Source organism: Hyposmocoma kahamanoa, unplaced genomic scaffold (genome assembly GCF_003589595.1).
Source record: "Hyposmocoma kahamanoa isolate Upper Pololo Valley unplaced genomic scaffold, ASM358959v1 84, whole genome shotgun sequence".
In the NCBI taxonomy this organism is placed as follows: Eukaryota; Metazoa; Arthropoda; class Insecta; order Lepidoptera; family Cosmopterigidae; genus Hyposmocoma; species Hyposmocoma kahamanoa.
The window spans coordinates 6671045-6692215 of NW_020654229.1; the positions used below are offsets into that span (position 1 = coordinate 6671045).

A 21171-nucleotide genomic window follows, 5' to 3' on the forward strand; every position below is an offset into this window, starting at 1 on the left:
ACTACTGACCTGTGTGTACGTCTCCGTATATTCCAAAAAATTTTCTGTATTTATTATAATAAAGATAATATCTCTAACAATGTCGTGCTGTTCTATTCGGTGGTATGGGACAAACAGCAAAACATCTAATCACAAAATAAACGGAATCACATTTCATCGGTAATTAAATATTAAATATGTAATTTTGCAATTTTCGTCCATTATAGCAAAGCTCAAGGTAACTGGTCGATTTGAAGTAAAACAGTTGACGACACCCGTCAATTGTTTCGAACTCGGGCTGGCCAATCGGAGCGCAATTGTCACAGTAATGATATGGCAGAATAGTTTTCAAACAAATTAAATGACATTTCGTCTCTATTTCTGGTTATATACTCGATGTTGTAGCCCTACAACCTAACGGTGTGTAGATTCAATTTTTTTCGTGAAATCACTCCACTAGTTTGTTATTATTAAACAAAGATTCGATCCGGCTGAATTCGAACCAAAACGTCTCGAAATTTCTAAAGGTACCTCACTGAGTGAAGAAATCTTTCCCAGATTCTCACAGATTGCGTTACGGCAAAAAGTCATTAAAAAGATCTGCAACAAGCACATGGAAATATTCGGGAGGTCCGATGTTGCTTCGAATCCAGCCGGATCGAAACATTTTTTTTTCTAAGTGGTTGACCTTTGTTTAATCGTATAACAATGTTGTTATTTATGAATCTACAGGCTCTTTGTAGAGTGCGCCTGAGTCTGCGCATTGTCGGATGGCCGAATGTAATGATTTTTGTAAAAAAGAGTGAAGTACGGAGAGATTCTTTTTTTCGTAATGGCAACACTGGGCGGAGCAGCCAAGTTGTTTTTTGGGGTTAGAAACATTTACTTACCGGGTGATAGCACGCTATATTTTGGAAAAAAAAAAACATAATTGTACAAGAATGTAAGTGACTGTAAATGGTCAGTCCGTCAATCACTTCCCAGTGCAGAAAATTTGACATTAGCCTCCTTTACACACTCACTCTATTGCGCGAGATCTGGAGAGTACAGAAATGCGCGCGGGAAAGCCTGTACGCGCATTCGCGAGCGATTACCTGTTTGAAGGTTTTTAAATTAATGTTCTTTCGCGCGCCATTGTCGTGTTCATTTTTATTACAACGGAAGAGCGTCCGTGTAAAAGGCAACATTGGAACGCGCGATTGCGCACGCGACTGATGGGCGCAATTGCGTGGTCTTTCCCTTTTCTTTTCAACGTCTTTACACGCGCGCTCAATTGCGCACGATTGCCTTATCAGGCGCGACAGAGTGACTGTGTAAAGCCCGCTAATGAGTTTACGTTTACAACTTTAAAAGATCCGCGGTCACTGTCTACTGTCAGTGGATCAGGAACGCGAAGTGATGTTGCAGTTGATAAATGCTTGAACTGGTAAAGCTTGCTATGTTTCACAAGAGTCCATGGCATCGTTGCAGGAAACGAGCTCCTTTTAGATGCTATCAAAGTATTGATATTCTGAAATAAATACTGTTTTTTTTAGACTTAGACTACTTTTATTGGCACACGCATAACATAAAACCACACTAAAAACAATTAGAGTAAAGGTGCAAAGTAGATAGTCTAGTATGGTCTGTGTTGCAGCGTCATGCCAAGGTAAATACTAAGGTAAACTATTCTTTTATGGGGAACTGTATACGTTTTTATAATAAGATTCCGGTGAATATATTAAGATTATCACTTCCTAAGTTTAAAACTTACATTAAAAGTATTTTAATTGAAAAGTCATATTACAAAATTGAATAGTATGTTTTAGATAAAGAAGTATGGAAAGACAACAAGAGTCTAGATTCCACACAATTATGATGGAAAGTGTATTCCATAGCATTTAAGTTTATTTGTAAAGAACAATCCCTAGAGTTTCTTGCTCGTTCTTCTCAGGGAGGTGAACGAGCAATAGCTTAAAAAGTAGCTTAAAAAAATGACGTTTTCAAATGTAAAAATTTTACCTATGGAATAAATAATTGTTTGACTTTGACGGAACTTATCTCAGCATTGCTGCAGTAACTTACCACAGCGCTGATTTTCAGTAAGCCCGAAGAGCGCGACGATGCCAGCAATAAACGAGAAAAATTATGAATACTGAATAGATATTATATTAAATTACAATTTTTTTTAAATCTTAATTTATTTATTTAAATCGCAAAATTGTTTGAAAAATATCGGGTTCTTAGGTTTTTGCGAAAACAACGCGTCCTTGTTCGGAGGGCCGCCCGAGCGCTTCCGTGCTCGCCCGAGGCGGCTGGTTCGGATTCGCCACTGGTCAGTAATTTCGAAGGCGTGGCCTATGCTCTCGATACAAATTCGAATATGCGCGTCGGCCCGACACCGCCCGGACTCGTCCGTTTCACGAGCTCGCCCATACAAATCGGCGCGTTTGATATTACGGGTCGTGGGAACACACCTTATTGAAGTCTTTGATTTTAGAATGAGAGAAGATTGAATTGTTGTACCATTGCTCGATAATCGCTACCCTATTGATATATATCACAAAACACACACATGCGATACATTTAAACAAAAATAAACAAAAATAATCGAAAGGACAATAGTGCAAAAAAAAGTAACTGCACAAATACAATATACTTGTTTTAAATATTACAATTAATATTTATTCTAGAGCGTTTCCATTAGCTGTATGGGTCTGGATTGGCAGAGAGATTATTATTGGCGGCTTCCCATGGCTCGTTTTTCTACGAATCGTAGGAGGAGGTCAGCCCGAGCGCGCTCGTGCTCGCCCACAGTCGCCTGTTTTTAGATCCGCCGTATGTCACATGCCACACACCCGAATACGCGCCACGTTTTGTCTTTGAAGAACAGGCCGTGGGATATCGCCTTAACAAATTATTGTGAAAACCTTTTCTTTTCAGACAACAGTTGCGATGAGAGGCGTCATGATCGGATATTGCATCTACGATTCATATTGTTTTTCTTAATTTGTAAGTGCGCATTCGACTTCCATCATACCTTATGGAAAGTGACGATGAGGTCGACGATGGAGAATGCACAGCTAAATAATGCCTATTCACTCCCGCATTGAAAAGGCCCAAGTTATAATGTTCAGGGAACAAGTCTGCAGGCAGGGAATTCCACTCCATAATCGTTCGCCATATAAATGTGGATGCGTAACCACAACATAGGGGTGGAATCCAGGCCTACGCCTAGTTTCCCAATGATGGACAGGGGAAGGCGGAATTAAATCGTGTAATTTCATCGCACACTATCCGTGATAAGTCCTGTAAAATACCGACAAGCAGGCAACTTTAAGCTAAATATATCCTTTTATTTAAATAAATAAAAACAAAAACTTAAAAGACGCGGTTGTTTTTTTCATATTAAGAATAAACGATTTAAAAACGGAATGCGTTCACGTGTCCCGCATTGCGGGAAACAGTACCCATTGTAAGGGGTAAGTAGACGCACATGGGGTAAGTGAGAACATTGCTCGCTCATGGTCAAAATAAATATAATAATAATAAAAAAGTATTATTTATTAAAAAAACCTAAATATGTTTGAATTGTATTATATTACTTACTACTATATGTAATATAAAAATATTAAAAATGGAAAAAATGTCTTATTAACATCTTATCATCTCAGAAACTGGTCTTAATTCGGGTTTTTTCTTATATAATTCAGTGGCATGACGATTAGGCACTGAAATATAAAATAAAAGCACGTTAAAAATATTGTACAAATTAATGGATGAAAATATTACAGACGGGGCGAGGGTACGCAAGCTTAACTTAACACTTACCCGAGCACGAATTGCAAATGAATGATCGCATAATATTTGGAACCGAATATAACTTGAAACTTTTTTCTAGAAATAGTAAATCTGTTCATAATTGAAAAAAAAATAACTTACTGTTATTAGATAAAAAATACAGGTGCTACATTGTTTTCTGAGATACCAAAATCTGATGGATACACTGAAAAAATTGCTTACAAACAACAAGAAAAATAGATTTTTGCTAAAAAATAGGATGACCAGTGAACTATAACAAATAGGTTAACCAGTCAAATCGGAAGTAATTAGTCAATCAAGTGCCTTTATTTGACTCAAACAAACCGCTTACGCTCTTCCTCCGTTCCAGAGATATAGCTTCTGCGCACACTTACCCACTGCGCTTAGTTACCCCGAATGATTTTACTAAAGTTATTAATTAAATACGTTATTAATTAAATTTTTATTGAATTGATATTCAATTATTTTTTGTGAAATTACTCCAGTAGTTTGTTATAATTATTAATACAAAGATCGAACACTCAGAAAAAACACTCAGAAAAAATTCGATCTTTGTATTAATAATTATAACAAACTAGTGGAGTAATTTCACAAAAAATAATTGAATATCAATTCAATAAAAATTTAATTAATACAGTGAATAGCGACATCTCTTGCCAGGACTGGTAGCTGTAAAGGTACTAACTGGGTGATAAATCTGTCATAGATTTCTCATAGATGGCGCTACGACTAAAAAGTCGTTGAAAGACCAAGTACAAAGACACGACACAAGCACGTAGAAAAATTCGTGAGGTCCGTTGGTTCGTTCCGTGGCTTAGTTGGTATAGCGTCTGTCACGGTATGCAAGAAGACGTCGGTTCGAATCCGACCTAAATACGTTATTTTCAAATTTTCCAAAGAACATTACAAAAAGAGCGATTAGATTTTTAGCACTGCTGCAAACGCGATGCAGTCGCACATTTGCATCGACGCAATCGCTTATAAATCGCAAGTGTAGCGATGCAATCGCGCGTTTCACAGGGAGGTCGACTGATACTAACGCTAGTTTCATTTACTATGCCTAGCAATCACGAAAACCTAAAATGAATGGTTTTTAACTTACGTGCTTTAGTTTAGATTTTTTCTAAGAAAATGCATTATTAACAAAATAATAAAATAAAATATATAAAAAACAATATTTATTTAAAATTATAAAAAAAAATTTACAATGTAAACCACGCTTCTTCAACGCTACAATACCATAAACAAGCATATTGAAATCTAAGTATTTTACTCAATGACATTGACTTACAAATAAATGGACGACGGGTCTAATACAAAAACCACGAAAAAAATGTCCCAAGTCAACCTATTCGAAATTTAAATTGTAATGTCATCGCAGTATCGCGCTGTCAGTAGAACAAATGAAGACTAAAGCGGAGTGTCGCGCTCTGTATACGATTTTAGCGCCTTACAAGTGCGGACACTTTTTAGCGCGGACCCGACGTCCATATAATTGTAAGTCAATGCTCAATGATGTCTTTTTGTAAATAGTTTGTCCATAGACTTATAGTCTTTTATAAATTAATTTATGTGCTCCGGTGTCAACGTAGTCATCTTAAAAAAAAACAAAAAAAAATTAAGGCACAATAATTCGGCTAACACAGACAAATAAATACAGTAGCAATGCTCAGTGGATGTGGTACGTGTGCCAACAGTACACGGAGTACCGCATACTTGAGCTCAGCATTTTTTGGTACTATACTCTTCAATGGCGAGTCCATGGCGTAATTTAGTAATATTAGTAGACGACTAATATTAGTAATATTAGTAGACTGCTTATACTTAATTTGAAGACGAAATTGCTGCTTAAAAGTCGAAGGTACTTCAACTCGAATAAATTTTTTCCCGTACTAATACGACTCATTTTGCTTAGGTTGAGTGGCAGGGACACTGGCTTTATTTCAGAATTTGTTTTCTCACAAACGAAATTAAATTTGTAAAAGCGTGTACCGCCTCTGGTACCGCTTGGAATGTTTTATGGATTGAATGTTTGGGTGCCAGTGAAAGCGCGCTGCTGGCGCTGGTGGCATGTCTTGTTAGTTTGTAATGTAGTAAGGAGAGTGTAGTAGCCTCCGCAGCCTTCATACATCTTGCTTAGTAAGTTTAAAGTTCAAAATTGAAAAGGGTAAAGAAATAGTGGTAATAAATCCAGTTTTATAAATATTATTCCCGTTTTATATGTTTATCGCACAAGAGATTTTTGATAACTGATAAGCGGTTCAAAAAATTAACGAGAAGACGTGTTCGCTGCCTTGATCGAGCAGGGAGTGACGATACAACGAAACAAAATCGGAATGGCGAGGCAAAGAAATTAAAGAACGATTCAAAATTTAAAAACAAGTGACCACGAACCGGAGAAAAGGCGATAAAAGAGTGGAATGACGATGGAAGGAAGGTCACATCGTCACAAAGCTATTTGAAAAAATGTATATACGTGTTCTATTTAATTAAGTTGATATAAAAAAAAAATTGGCATATATAAAGTACCTATTGAATGCAGCAGTTTTCTTGTAAAATTTCGAAGTAAGTTTGTGTTTTGTGTTCTATCACGAAAAATGTTTAGGAATCGTGTAGTATATACTCTTAAACGTGATAAAAATTGCGATATGTATAGTAATTTCAATATGGGCCTCATAAGGAGGCTCAACGCCGGAACACAGTAATGATGACATTACTGCTTGGCGACACAAATAGGTAAGATGGTAGACCCTAGACGAACTCTTTCACAACGAGCTCTACTGCTGCTAAGCCCTCAACCCAGTCCGTGGACATTAATCATGATGTTCCGCGGCGACTCTATAAAAACTACGCGGCAAAGCCCAGATAGCCCAGTCACTAAATAAGGGAGATTTTCCACCTGCGAGGCGAGACGAGATTTGATATCTCACCAGCCAGCAGATTATCGCGAAGTCGCGATTGATATTAATAGCCATTCCAAGCACGCGCATTGGTCATGAGTAATGAAAATTCAGTGTTGTTCAGTTTCTCTAGCGATAAACACGCGGCCGAAGTAACATACGTTTGTCTTTTTTTTGTATGTATGTTAAGCGATAACTTGTAAACTGATTTTGATGATTCTTTTTTTTGTTGAAAAGAGGGTACCTCAGTATTGGCCCTATTTAAATTTGAACAAAATATTAAGGGTCGCAAACTAGGGGATGAATCCATTTTCGCGCATTTTCCGGTAACAGATTTCAATAAAACTTGCCAAATAGATGTAATACCATGAACTTTTGGGGTCGATTTCTTTAGTACTCTGTATTGAGATTATTAAATATGTTAACGGAAGAAAAATCAGATTAAGCCTCTTTTTTCTAAATCTCAAATCGTACCTACATAACACGAGCTATCGCAAGTCAGCGCGAGCTTTGAGCGAGAAATCATGTTCCCATTGCAGAGTTAATACTCTATGTAGGCAACAATACGATTGAATATAACATCAACAAATATTGGAATTCTCGCTTCGCACGTCCTCGTCCAGATCATTTTCACTGAAGATGAGCTAGGAGAATTTTGAAACTTTGCCACATGAATTTCAATCCTCAACTCGCCTCGTCTTGTCTCCGATAGAAAAGCACCTTAAGGGCGTGGGCGTAGATAGCGGTGGCGAGCAACAATCCTCGTTTACTTCAGTCTTGCGAAAGTTACGTTCTAATTGACACTATCCACTGACGTGGTACCTGTGTCCGGATTTACATTTGCCTGACATGTTGTGTCGTGGTGCGTCAGAACGGTATCGATTTCACACGTTTAATATGGTTAAATTTATATTAGTGTGTTGCAATCAGACGTGACGGCTTGTGTTGTGTGTGTGTGTATGTGTGTGTCGCGTCACGACACGACAGGTCAGACAAACGTAAATCTGGTTCACAGTTTGATTAAGGACCATGGACTGTTTCGAAAGACGTCGATAAAAAACCTACTTAAATACGTGAGTGATAATTTAATCACTTGGCTTAACTAAATGAAAACGAATTAATGAAAAAAAATTGCATACGACTATAAGAACAATCTCAATTGTTTAGTTTTTTTATGATACAAAGTAACGGGATGAACTCGTCTGGTAGAAACCGATTAAAGCTTTGAGTGGCACTGCAACTGTTATAGATAGGCGTGTCGCTTACCACCAGGCGCACACCGTGTTCGTTCCGTCACTTGATGTCATAAAAAAAATGTCGGAGTGATATTACAACGACATACCAAACTGCGCGTTTTTTATAATCTCGTTTAATCTCGTTGTTGATTTAATAATGGATGTTTACATTGAGTTGTTATTTTTAATAGATAGATGGTGTTATTGTTAATTCGTTAGATTGTTGCAGGGGTTGTTACTATGTAATTATTAACGGCAATATCTAATGTTGGCGCACCTGCACGACAGGTTAACTGTAATGGTATTACGTAGGCGGGAGAACCGCCAGTTCTGCCCTCTTTCTCATAACTAAAGCCGGATTTACATTTGTCTGACGTGTCCTGTCGTGACGCGTTAGAACGGTATCGGTTTCATACATTTAATATGGTTAGATTTATATTAGTGTGTCGCAATCTCACGTGACAGCTTGTGCTGTGTGGTTGACACCAATACGGTTCTGACGCGTCACGACAAATGTAAGGGCTCTTACACACAAACACGATATATATAAGGCAATAATAACAAATGAACGGGGCACTGGGGAGCGCACCGTGACTTTCTACGATACGACGTCGTGTCGTGCGGCAAGGCACATTGCGATGTCGTGTCGTGTTTATGTGTAAGAGCCCTAAACCCCGCTTCGTATTGGCACTTCGATAACTTTCGACATATAGGCACTTCAAGTTTTATTGTCACTTAAAAACTATCAAACCCATTGACATACAAATAAATGGACGACGGGTCTAATACAAAAACCACGAAAAAAATGTCCCAAGTCAACCTATTCGAAATTTAAATTGTTGTGTCATCGCAGTATCGCGCTGTCCGTAGAACAAATGAAGACTAAAGCGGAGTGTCGCGCTCTGTATACGATTTTAGCGCCTTACAAGTGCGGACACTTTTTAGCGCGGACCCGACGTCCATATAATTGTAAGTCAATGATCAAACCGCTTAACTGAGTCGGTTCCTGAGGTAGTTGCGCGGTGCGGAAGGGGTGATAGTTTACGTAACAGTTATGTTGCGCTGCACACGGGATAATATGAACAATTTTTTTCTGACGATATTTAATAACAAGTTGATTGAAAAAAGTCCCTACCAAATTAGTCGTCCTTTTTTAATAATACTAATTGACGGGACGAACAAGTCGTGTGTCTAGTAGTAAGCGACAAGCCTGTCTCTAACAGTTACAGTGCCATTCAGAGCTTTAAATTGCAAAGATCTGCGGGGAACTGCCACTGTATCCGTCACCCTGTCACTTATGTCAAGTTGACAAGTCCCAGGTGCCTGTAATTTCACCAGCACCTTTACCCTTCGATATCGAAACGCAGTAATACTCACATTACTGCTTCGCGACAGAAATAGGTAAGGAGGCAGCACTTCCCTGGACTAAAGCTGCTACTGCTACTAAAGTCTAGTCTAGCTAGTTAATTATTGTTATGGGAAACGATAATTAAAAATAAAACGATTTTATTGATAATTAAAATGAATAATAAATAAATAACGCACACACTCAACATAGCCCCGCACTAGGGAAACCCTGTGTCGCGGGTGCCATGGACACACACATAGACAACCAGAAATTACATCCAAACTCACGAGAGAAATAATTGTAGGCCATACAACTATTTCTCCCGGCCCGGGAATCGAACCTGGGACCTCTGCGTGGCAGTCCGGCATGGTAACCGTTAGGCCACGGAGGCAGTTAAGTACTATTCAATAGACAAGCTATTGAATAGTACTTTTTTCAATCATCTTGCTATTGAATATCGTCAGAAAAAGTCTTGTTGAAATGATCCCGTGTGCAGTGCGACATAGCTGTTACATAAACTGTCACTCCTCCCGCACCGCGCAACTACCTCAGGAACCGACTCAGTTACGCGGTAGGCCTGTAATATCCTTATCATAACTAATCTAATCGACGTTTTTAGCGAACTTCAGTTACTAACATTTCTAGTATCTGCGACACGACATCTACAACCCCCTATAAGCGGTTTTTTGTATTTATCTGTTTTATTATTAAGAGTCTGTAGTACCGTCGAATTCATATTTTTCCTGAATTAATATGGTTCAGTTTGCTTAAATCGAGCAGCAGTGAGTGACACACTTTTAGAATGTTATTTTTTACAAACGAAATTTAAGCCATTTGAAAAAAGTGTATCGTATATAGTATACCTGTTTTATTTAGTTCAGTTGATATTATAGATAGTTTAAAAAAAATCATTGGTGTATATAAGGTACCTACTGAATACAGCGGTTTTCATGTAAAATTTCGAGAAAATCCTCCATTTCACTATATATTTTTCGAAAATGTAAAAAAGAAAAGAAAAAATCAATCAAAGCCTTTTGAGCCAAGCAAAATCAGCGTCTTTGACATTTTTACTATCGAGTATATAACCAGAAATAGAGAGGAAATGTCATTTAATTTGTTTGAAAACTATTCTGCCGTATCATTACGGTGACAACTGGGCTCCGAATGGCCAGCCCGAATGCGAAACAATTGACGAGTGTCGTCAAATTGTTTCACTTCAAATCGTCCAGCTTAACTGTAGCTTTGCTATAATGGACGAATATTGAAAAATTACATAAAATTTAATATTTAATTACCGATGAAATGTGATTCCGTTTGTTTTGTGATTAGATGTTTTGTTCTTTTTCCCACACCACCGAATGGAACAGCCCCCCATAGTTAGAGCTATTATTTTTATTACAATAAATACAGAATATTTTTGGAATATACGGAGAGGTACACACAGGTCTGTTGTTGACGCTGTACTATTTCAGCTTTCTAATTTGTGATGTCAGCGCAAATAAGAGTTGATATTAAAAAATGACATAAGGCCCATTTGCCTGATGAGGTATGGATGGCCCTTATTTGGTCTCTATTTCTAGTTATATACTCGATGTGCGTTAGTTATGACAAGGATGGTGGAATTATGCCCGGCTCCTCAGTAAAAAGACCGAGCTTACCCCGTTATATACATCTCTATTTTGCTGTAACAACGTGTGCTTTGAAACGTGTTCCTCTTTAAGTATGTTAAAAAATAAAAACTAAACTTAATTACCTGGTTTAAGATCATCATCATTGCCACCGAATTCACCACTGTCATGACCTCCGTATTCATTCTTATTATCTTCATGCCCGGTTTCATTACTAAAATCATCTTCAGAAGGCTCTTTAGGAACTACCGAATCATTATCACCGTCTGTATCAACTTTAACGTGGTCATCAGGGTTCTGATTATCAGGGTCCTGATTATCCAGGCTCTGGTTATCTGGGTCCTGATTATCCGGGTCCTGGCCGTTATCGTGTTCAATTGTATTGTCAGTATCAGGGTTATGATCATGGTCAGGTTTGTTGTTAAGGCTTGGTTTGTTATCGGATGGTGGATATATAAATTTGTAATAATTTCCATGTAAATTGCATCGAGGATCATCTGTGGGTAGAAAAGGAAGACTTTAATATTGTTACCGTAAGGTGGATCTTATTGTTGTGAATGAATTGTAGTTGCTTATTTGATTTCATTAGATTTAATTTGTTATCTATGAATGAAATATTCTTTATTGCACATAAAGTTACAGTTACACAATACAGCACTTATGTATAACAGTAGTAAGTTATTGTAAAACAGGCGGTCTTATTGCTATTCAGCAATTTCTTCCAGGTAACCTTAGGTAGGAATTTAGAATATTTTAGTAAGACGAGTGCCGTGGCAACCTAATGGTTAATGCTACCCTGAGAGTCGAGCTTTTGGGGCCCGTCACAATGTGAATTTGAATTAATTTGTGGTGAGAGTACCAACTCAACAAAGTTGAAATATTTTGAATATTGAATCATCAAACAGCATCTACTCCATCCGTCTTCGGAGATAGGCCTCCTCCAGGGACCATTTATGTCGCTTCCGTGCCACATGCATCCAGTTGCGGCCCGCGAAAATTTTAATGTCGTTTACCCAACGAAGTGGCGGACGACCCCTGCCGCGCGTTTTGGCCCATGGTCGCCACTCCATGATCCTCTTTGTCCACCGATCTGGATTCATCCTAGCTATGCCATGTAATAATTAATAATATATTGAATAATAAGACATATTTTCCTCATCAAAAGTTATTCATCTCCTTGTTTGCCACCCTTATTGATGCCATTTTTTCTTCAAATTTTAAGGGAACCACTAATGAGGTACCCTCTTTCCAATAAAAAAAAATCATCAGAATCGGTTCACAAATGGAGTTATCGCGTAACATACATAAAAAAAAGAATAAAAAACTTACAGGGAATAGAGAACCTTCTCTTTAATGAAATTTTTATTGAATTAATCTTAGAATAATAACGCATAGAATGATAGTTTCATATCAAACGAACTGTCACAAGTGAGGCAAAAATCAAATTCATGTAGGCTAGTTTTAGTAGTAAGTTAATTTTCGGTTTTAGTGAATATCTAAATAAAAATACAAGTTGAAACGCGTTACTTCCTTGTGGAATGTGATGTTAGTATCTATTTTATGTTTGTCTGACGTATTTTTACACTCATTTACCGCACATTTCGTAATTTTTAGCTAAAATTCTTGATCTGTTCGTGGTGTAAGTTGACCTTGAGCACTGAAGGCCCGCCCGCTCGTGTAGGCCCTTTGGGAGCGCTTCAATTTGCCTCACTTAGCGGGTGTGGACTAGGTTTCTATGCGTTATTGTTCTAAGGAATTAATATTCAATTGCTACTAGTTTGTTATTTGTATTAACAGTTGTAATCTCCTCCTTTTTTTTGAAAAATTCGTTTTCGGAACAATATTTTTTTTAGTTTATAGCTTTTTTTATCCAAGTTTTTTGCTAGTGGACTACACAAATTTAATTGCACCCTTATTACTCACTAGCTTGACCATATACAGATCTGTCGTTCTGGCATTTAATGTATCGTAATACAACGTCGTCGTCGTTAGGTTCCGTGAGTCTCCCAGTTGGTATCCTCATGTCTCTGAGATAGGGAGTCGAGAGGGCACACGGCTCGCGGGCTACTAGCTGTAGTTCTAAAATAATTATGTCATAATTATTGAAAGAAATAAAAAAAGAATAGTTATTTGTTATGCAAGGCTGCAAAGTTGTTGTTTGACGCGAGTGGTTGTATTGAAACCTGGGTAAGCGAAGGAAGCTAAGATTCAAATATAGATTCTTGCGCGAGGCGATAGCGTAGCGAGGGTTTGAAGGCACGAGACGCAAACAACTTTACTGCCGTGCGGATTGCACAAGTATAGCGAGGAAAATGGTAGATGAAATAATCTCAGTACAGAGTACTAAAAAAACCGACCTCAAAAGTACGTGGAATTACGTCTATTTGCTAAGTTTTATTGAAATATCCTTAAATTCGCCACTATACAGGACTTGGCACTGGAGATAATAAAAATCGGTTCTCACTTCAAAGTATATTGAGAGAAAAACGCCTTGAATTGGAGAAATAGCAAAATCAACCATTAAAGTAATTGCTCCTAAATTAAAGTTAGGCGCTAATTATAAAAATGAATCTTCATGCGTGAACAGCCACCCTTGAAGGTGGATGATTTTCTTCAAAATGAAATGGGACCACTATGGAAGTACCCCCTTTCCAACAAAAAAAGAATCAAGAAAATCGATACGCGAAATGTTTTAAAGTTATCGCGTAACATACATACAAAAAAAAATAAAGAAATGAACATACAGTCGAATTGAGAACCTCCTCCCTTTTTCAAGTCGGTTAAGAAAAACAGTTGAACTATAAAACATCAGTTTTTTAATTAAAAAAAAGTTTTTCTTGGGATGCATTCTGAATTTAAAAACCTTATCAATTTTTATTCTTGCTTGTACTTTTATTTTGTGATTATTAAAATGATTTTAGTTCTTCGACGAATTAAAATAATTTAATAATAACAATTATTTATCATTGTCAATTTAATGTCAGCAATAATAAGAATAAAATGTACCAACGGATTTATATTACATAAATAAATATAGTCATACAAATCGCGCATTTAAACGTGCCATTTTTTTTTCATCGAAAGAAAATGTAAGGTGCACCATAGTCTATAGTCAAGTTCGAATTTCAAAAACCACGCTAGCGTGCAAAAACCGGTTTTGTGCGCAGATTTCTAATGAGAAAAAAAGCCTTTCCGAGTTAGCGCCGCCCTAGGCCTGGGCCATGGTGGCCTTATGGCAAATCCTGCACGGTGAATAAATTATTTTTTGTAATGAGACCAAATAAATATCTTCTTCACCTCTCTTAATACTGCCACTGCGCTTTGGACCGCCAAAGTACAAAGTGTCAAGCTTCACGTGCTCTCGACTGTACAAAACCGAAGCATTACCTCTGTTCGAGATTTGTACTAATAATTGTAACAAAATTACGTACTTTCTGTAGGATATTTGCATTGGAACATTTTCATGTGACAGATGCTTTGGAAAGTTCGGTATATTTTGTCACCGCATCGCGAGCACACCATCTGTGTTCTGATTGGACACTTTGTCGGGCAGGTAGCCTTGTACTCGTTTAAATCCACTGAAAACATAAAATTTTAATTACCTGCTCTGCTCACCTTGGCATAACCAAGGGTATCAACTAATACAAATTAATTTTAGTACATACTTAAAACTGTAGATGGCGACAGTTGTTTAAAATACGAAGTATTGAATCACGAAAATTTGAAGTATCTCATAGTAAATTATAAGTATAAGACGATTAAAACACTGCACCGCGTCCCGCGACAGAGCGCGAGACGCAGATCTGCGTCAACGCGCAGTTTGATCTGCGCGGGGGCAGCGGTCCCGCGTCACTTAAAGTATTCAGTCAGTTGATCGCCGTAGTGATTGTATATGTAGCCGAGATCCTTCTTTGACAAGAATGGTTAATAATACAGAACTCATTCAGGACGCTACAGTTATACTGTCTAATTGGATTTTGTTTACTCAAATAAACAGACACCGAAGGTATTGGATACATCCCTTTTTACGAACCAGATCGATAAATGGGTAATTTCAACTTCATTACAAAGATTTACGAAAATATGAAGATAAATTTGGTCGATTTTAAATGGCAAATATAAATTTATCGACGTCGAGATCTATTGTAGAAAACTGAACATGTCCTTAAGGTTAAAAATGTGCGCGGTAGTGCGGAGCGCGGTGTGCCATACCCTGCAGTTCACTGCGCCCCTCCGGAAGCGGAGAAGCGTCGTCAGTGTGTTCGACGGCGCGTGTTTTCCATACAAACTGAGGTACATCTTGCATACGGCGACCTTTAGCAGCGACGCAAACGCGATGCTGTAGCGATGCAGTCGCTAATCGTCTACCTTTATATAACGCGAGACTTTAAGCAGCAAAATAAAAAGTTGATACAAACGCGCGATTGTATCGCTACACTTGGGTGTTTTAGGCGATTGGATCGATCCAATCGTCGACGGGATGAACAAGTTGGTAAACGACACGCCTGTCCATAACAGTTGAAAAGTCCCATGTGACTGTAATTTCATTAGCACCTTAACCAATCAAAACCGGAAAACAGTAATGTGAGCTACTACTACTACTTGACGGCAGAAATTGGAATGGTGGCACTACTTCCCTGCACGAACTCTTTTAAACGGTCTCTACAGTATGCTTCAATCTTCAACAAGCTTACCTTCGTCTTGTAGGCCCTTTTCATTTTGAAATTGACTGATCAGATCCGCTGAAAAGAATAGATATATATTAAAAATTCTGTCGGATGTTATACGTCGAGCTTTTGAAAATAATAATATAATAACGCCTACATTCATAGCCGTTTGGGTATTTACCAGAAATAGAGACGAAATAAGGGCCATACATTCCTGTCCTGTAACTCATCAGTGAGTACATCACTTATACATATCAACTCTCGTTAGCACTGAAATATAGAAGCACCAAGAACGGGCCTGTGTGTGCATCTCCGTATATTCCAAAAATATTCCATATTTATTGTAATGAAGATAGTATATCTATGTAACTGTTTCGTTTGGTGGTGTAGGGAAAAACAGCAAAATATCTAATTACAAAACAAACGAAACTGGTCGATTTGAAGTGAAACAATTGACGATACCCGTCAATTGTTTCGAATTCGGGCTAGCCAATCGGAGCGCAATTGTCACAGTAATGACATTTATTTATTTATTTACACAACTCTATCCTTACAGGTTAGGTACACCCAATTCGATAGCGTCGACATCATTCTTACATATCTAATTAATTACTTATATCTAAACTCTATTACATATTATATTATACTAAATTACAACGGAGAAACTTATCAGAACAATTGCTGTTATACATATTTATACAACACCCATAGAGAAGCTTTCTCAAATTCGTTTTCAGAGCAACAGAATATGTCAATTAGATCATTTATGACATTTAGGTTTCGCAACATTCGTGTAAATGGCGCTTCTTTTAACAAATTCGTGCGTGCATGCGGTAATGCAAAGGGAGAAAGAAGGCCGCCGCCGTCGACCCACGTATTGGTCCGGCACACACAGCTTCATCAACTGCAACAACGCTGAATTACATTGACATGGCAGAATAGTTTTCAAACAAATTAAATGACATTTCGTCTCTTATTTCTGGTTATATACTCGATGCTATTAAATAACGACCTTACAAAAAATATACGCCACACGAAAGGGTATTGTCTAAAGCATCGGTTCCAAAATTGTTGCCTCACTGCCTATTTACGCTAGATAAAAAAATTTCAACGCCCACCTCACAACAAAAAAGCAATTGAAAACTTTTTATATAACCTAACAAAAAAAAGTGTGTAGTTTATATAGATAATTCAGGTTTTTTTTTTTTCAAATTCGGTAGCATCCCCTGCACATCTTCAAAGCACCCCAATTGCTTCCGAAGCTCCTGCCGCCCCTCTAGAACTTTTCAGAGCCCACTGGCGGTAGGGACCACTTTGGGAAACTATGGTGTGAATTACACAATAGGATGCACTTTAGCCGATCGTATAAAATCCTAAAAACAGGCTAAAATAAAAATCTAATCTAATACGAAATATTTAGGAATAATAGTAGTTTATATGACTGTTGCATAATGAAAGGCATTAAATTACGAAACCGACAGGCGATTTTCATAAAAACATCTCACGAGTGTTTTAATGCCTAATTATGTACAGTTACATACACTGCTTTATCTACATACATTTATTTATTTATTTATTTATTTATTTCTGCAGTATGTACAATTTTGGTGAGAAAGATCTTAAAAACAACACAATGCCAATATGTACATAAGCCCTGTTGGGGCATTGCAATTACATTTATAAATTACATATTAAAATATTATAAAAGTAATAATTATAAGAGCAAGTATTTCATTTATTTTATACATAATTTAATTTTAAAATTGGAATATTAATAATGACTATACAAGAATACATATTATTACTTTTATTTTTACTTTTATAAATCACATAGTAGATAAGATCGCAAAATGAAGTCAATGTCTCAATGTTTAAAAATCGAATAAATTTTTATTTGTCATTAAAGAATTCATGCATAGAATAATAGCACTTTTCAATTAAGTATTTTTTTAATTTAACCGAGAGAGTTTTATTATTTATTTCATTTTTAATATTGAGGGGTATTTTATTATATATTGAAATGGCTCTGTAGTATGGACTATTTCTGAATAGTTCCAGTCTTGATGTAGGAAGCACCAGTTGATTGTTGCGACGTGAACTACTCACAAATTTAAATTCGGCTATATTGTTCCGAACGAACTTAACAACGTCAAGAATATATATGCACGGAACGGTCAACATACGATTTTTTTGGAAGAACGGCCTGCAACTAGTTCAAGAATCTATATTAGATAGAATACGCAGGCATTTCTTTTGCAGAATGAATACGTCATTCGCTACCGTGCTGTGTCCCCAGAGCATAATCCCGTACTGCAGCCATGCGTGTGCGTATGCGTAATATGTAGTCAGAGCTGTATTAAAGTCGGAATTAGTTTTTAGGACAGCTAGTGCGTAGGTAAATTGAGCTAATTTCTTTTTAAGGTTTTCAATGTGATTTTTCCAGTCAAAGTGCGAGTCTATGGTCAAACCTAATAAGTCAAATTTATTTACTTGTTCTGCTTTTATGTACGATGTTATTAATTCTATGTCAAGCTCCTCCCTTTAGTACGGCCGAAATTGCATGATTCTAGTCTTTTTTAGATTGATCTCAAGATTGTGGTCAGTTAACCAGCTTTTTACAGCGTCGAAATTATTTATAACATGATTTAGACTTTGTCTATTATTTTGACATTTAAATAGTAATGGTATGTCGTCGGCGAACATGACGCACAGCGATTCCAGCATATCCGGTAAGTCGTTTACGTATATCAGAAACAAGATACTTCCCAGCACGCTACCCTGTGGAATGGAACTGTTTATGCATCGCGTCGTGGAACATACACTTTCAAATCCTCCGTTGGAGTTGTTATGAGAATTGATTTCCACATACTGTTTCCTATTCCCCAAATACGACTGCAGCCATCGAAACGGTTTGCCGCGTATTCCGATTCCATACAATTTAGAAAACAATATACTATGGAGAACCTTATCGTAGGCTTTGGTCATGTCTAGTAGTATTCCGACTGCGTAGTATTTGTCATTAATATAAGATAGTGCCTCTTGCACATATTTATAAACAGCGTGAGTTGTCGATCGGTTTTTCCGGAACCCGTAGGTATTGGTTTTTTTAAGGATTCTTTGATAAGTTTTACAATGAGATCTTAATATGTCATTACCGGTTTGATTTATCAGTGATCTTAATAGTCTTTTATGTCTACACGATTGTTTCAACCCTTTTGTCAGCCATGTCATTTTTGTGCGGGATTCAGTTCTTAAATTTATTCTTTTATTTGGTATACAAGAGTTTAATAGGGATTTTAGAGCTGCTTCAAGAGCATTATAATTATTGTTTATGTCGTCATTAATTAGTATTATCTTAGTCCAGTCTAGATTTAGTAGTTGATTTTTAAAAGTCATCATATTATTATGGGAGTAGATTCTTTTATATACGTATGTCACTTTGGTCAATTTGGTCAATTTATTACTAACTTTACAACGGTAGAAAAGGCACGAATGATCAGATATGCCATTTTCTATTACTGAAACATCACAATCTTTGTGATTTGTGAAAAGGAGATCAATGCATGTTGATGTTTTTTTCGTCACTCTCGTTGGTGCATGTATAGTCTGGTGGAGGTTACATTCCAGAAGGCTGTTGCATAATTTATTGTAGTTTTCCGAATTAAGCGAATTATTAATATTAAAATCTCCGGTTACTATAATGCGTTTTCTAAAGCTTTCAGTTTTTAATTTGTTAGTTAAGCTTGTCAAAAACTGAAAGAATATATCTATTTTGCGATCCTTTCTGTATATATTAATTATCATAGTATTACAATTAGGCAACTCTATAGCACAGCATTCAACAACACGTTCAATAGTCAACATCTCATAATCAGGCCGTTGTTTATATGGGATCCCTTCACGTGTTAATATTGCTACTCCCCCTCCTCTATAGAGCCGGCGGTTAAAGGAGGCCGCAAATTCATATCCATCCACTTGAACGTATTGATGTCGATCCTGTTTGATCCATGTCTCGGACAAACAAACAGCGTCAAATTGGTGGTCCGTCAACCAACTTTCTAGCAAATGTATTTTATTATTAATACTTTGAACGTTCTGCGATATCATTTGAAAACTAGTCTCGAAAAAAATGATTTTTGTTCAATTCTTGAGGTTTTTGATATGCGGATATATCACCATGAGGTGTGTGTATAGTTTGTTTGTCAAGGTAAGAACGACGCGTATTTAACGATTGGCTAACTTCGTTGGAATTATTATTCCCATTGTCATATGCGTTTGTATACTCTCTTCCGTTGATATATAATCTATTATTTCTTATAATCGCATGGTTTCCATTTTTCCTTTCGTTTCGAAGCACTTTGATTAGTTCATTTCGTTTATTTAGTTCATTTTTATCTAAATATTCAGTTATTGTAAATTTGGTATTTCTAAAGTAATTTCTATTTTTTAATATATATGTCGTCATTTTTTTACTTAATAATTCTATTTCCAGTGGCCTGCGTTCTTTATTTCTTCCTATTCTACTCAGTTCTTCTATGTACCCTATAAGGTTGATATTTAGTATATTATAGAATATATCTATTACTCGATCATGAACGCTGTCCTCCGTTTCATCGTAATATTCTTCAAGCCCATGGCATGGAGTACAATCTTTTTCTTGTTGTCGCTGATGTCGAATGCATTCTCAGACGCTCCTGCGTGAGCCTGGAGAGGTCGTTTTTGAGTTGAAAGGTCTTTGAGCTGTGATTCGAGATGCGATATTTTTTTATTTAAATTTTCGATTTTGTTTTGTATTTCCTGGTTCTTAGCAGTCAATGTGTCTGTTTCTTTAGTAAATTCAGATCTAAATTTTGAGATGGCAAATGTAATTTCTTGTTGCACGGTAGATTTTATTTCCTGTATTATTGATTGTTTATTACTCTCTAATTTTTCAAATAAACACTCGCATAATTGTTCATAATTCATGGAATTTGTTCGGTGTCTCTCTGGAGAAGATTTAGATGTACATATCGTCTCACCCATAATACTTAGGTCATTTTGAATTTGATCATCAGCAGACATTTCGAAGCTAATCATAGTATTCTTGTCTTGGACTGATGATGATTTTTTCCTCTGGGTGACATTATCGCATTGTTCCTCCATACAAGCACGCACTGGAGTATTTGAATTATTTTGTTTGGGAGCTTTACTCCTGCAGGCTTGGCATTGCCAGTTGAGTTTGTGATCGGCTGTCATGGTGTTGTAAAATCGTTTTTCGGAGACGTTTGCGCAGATCAGATCATAAGTGTCTTTACAATATCTGCATGTAATAAATTGTCTGTTTGGTATTACAGTTTTACATCCTGCGCACTCCATCTTACGGATTTTTTAAAAACTTTCAATCTAATTTCTATAGGTGTTTATCTTATCGTTGCAGCTACTCACCAATAGATGGATCACCAATACATATTACAAGCTCTCTGTGATGTGTTCAGGAACCGCAGTTACGACTGGCGAAATGGCGGCAAATAAAAACTTTTCTCACGCATGTCATTCGACTGTAGTTTTTATTTCTAATTCATAGACAAACTAGAATCGGCCCCAACTATCATATCGTTCGATATACATTGTTTG

At 36.9% G+C, this 21171-nt stretch overlaps 1 protein-coding gene across 1 annotated transcript in view; it reads right to left on the reverse strand.

The window, feature by feature from the left end:
• Positions 1-902: 902 nt before the first annotated feature.
• The window catches only part of LOC113234442, a 110712-nt gene continuing 90443 nt past the window's right edge, over positions 903-21171 (reverse strand). The window contains exons 20-24 of the mRNA XM_026469751.1: positions 15586-15633; positions 14323-14469; positions 12815-12970; positions 11017-11388; positions 903-1489 (exon numbers count right to left, since the gene is read on the reverse strand). Of these exons, the coding sequence (XP_026325536.1) occupies positions 1464-1489; positions 11017-11388; positions 12815-12970; positions 14323-14469; positions 15586-15633 (749 nt within the window). The 3' untranslated portion in view covers positions 903-1463. The remainder of the gene's footprint in view (positions 1490-11016; positions 11389-12814; positions 12971-14322; positions 14470-15585; positions 15634-21171) is intronic.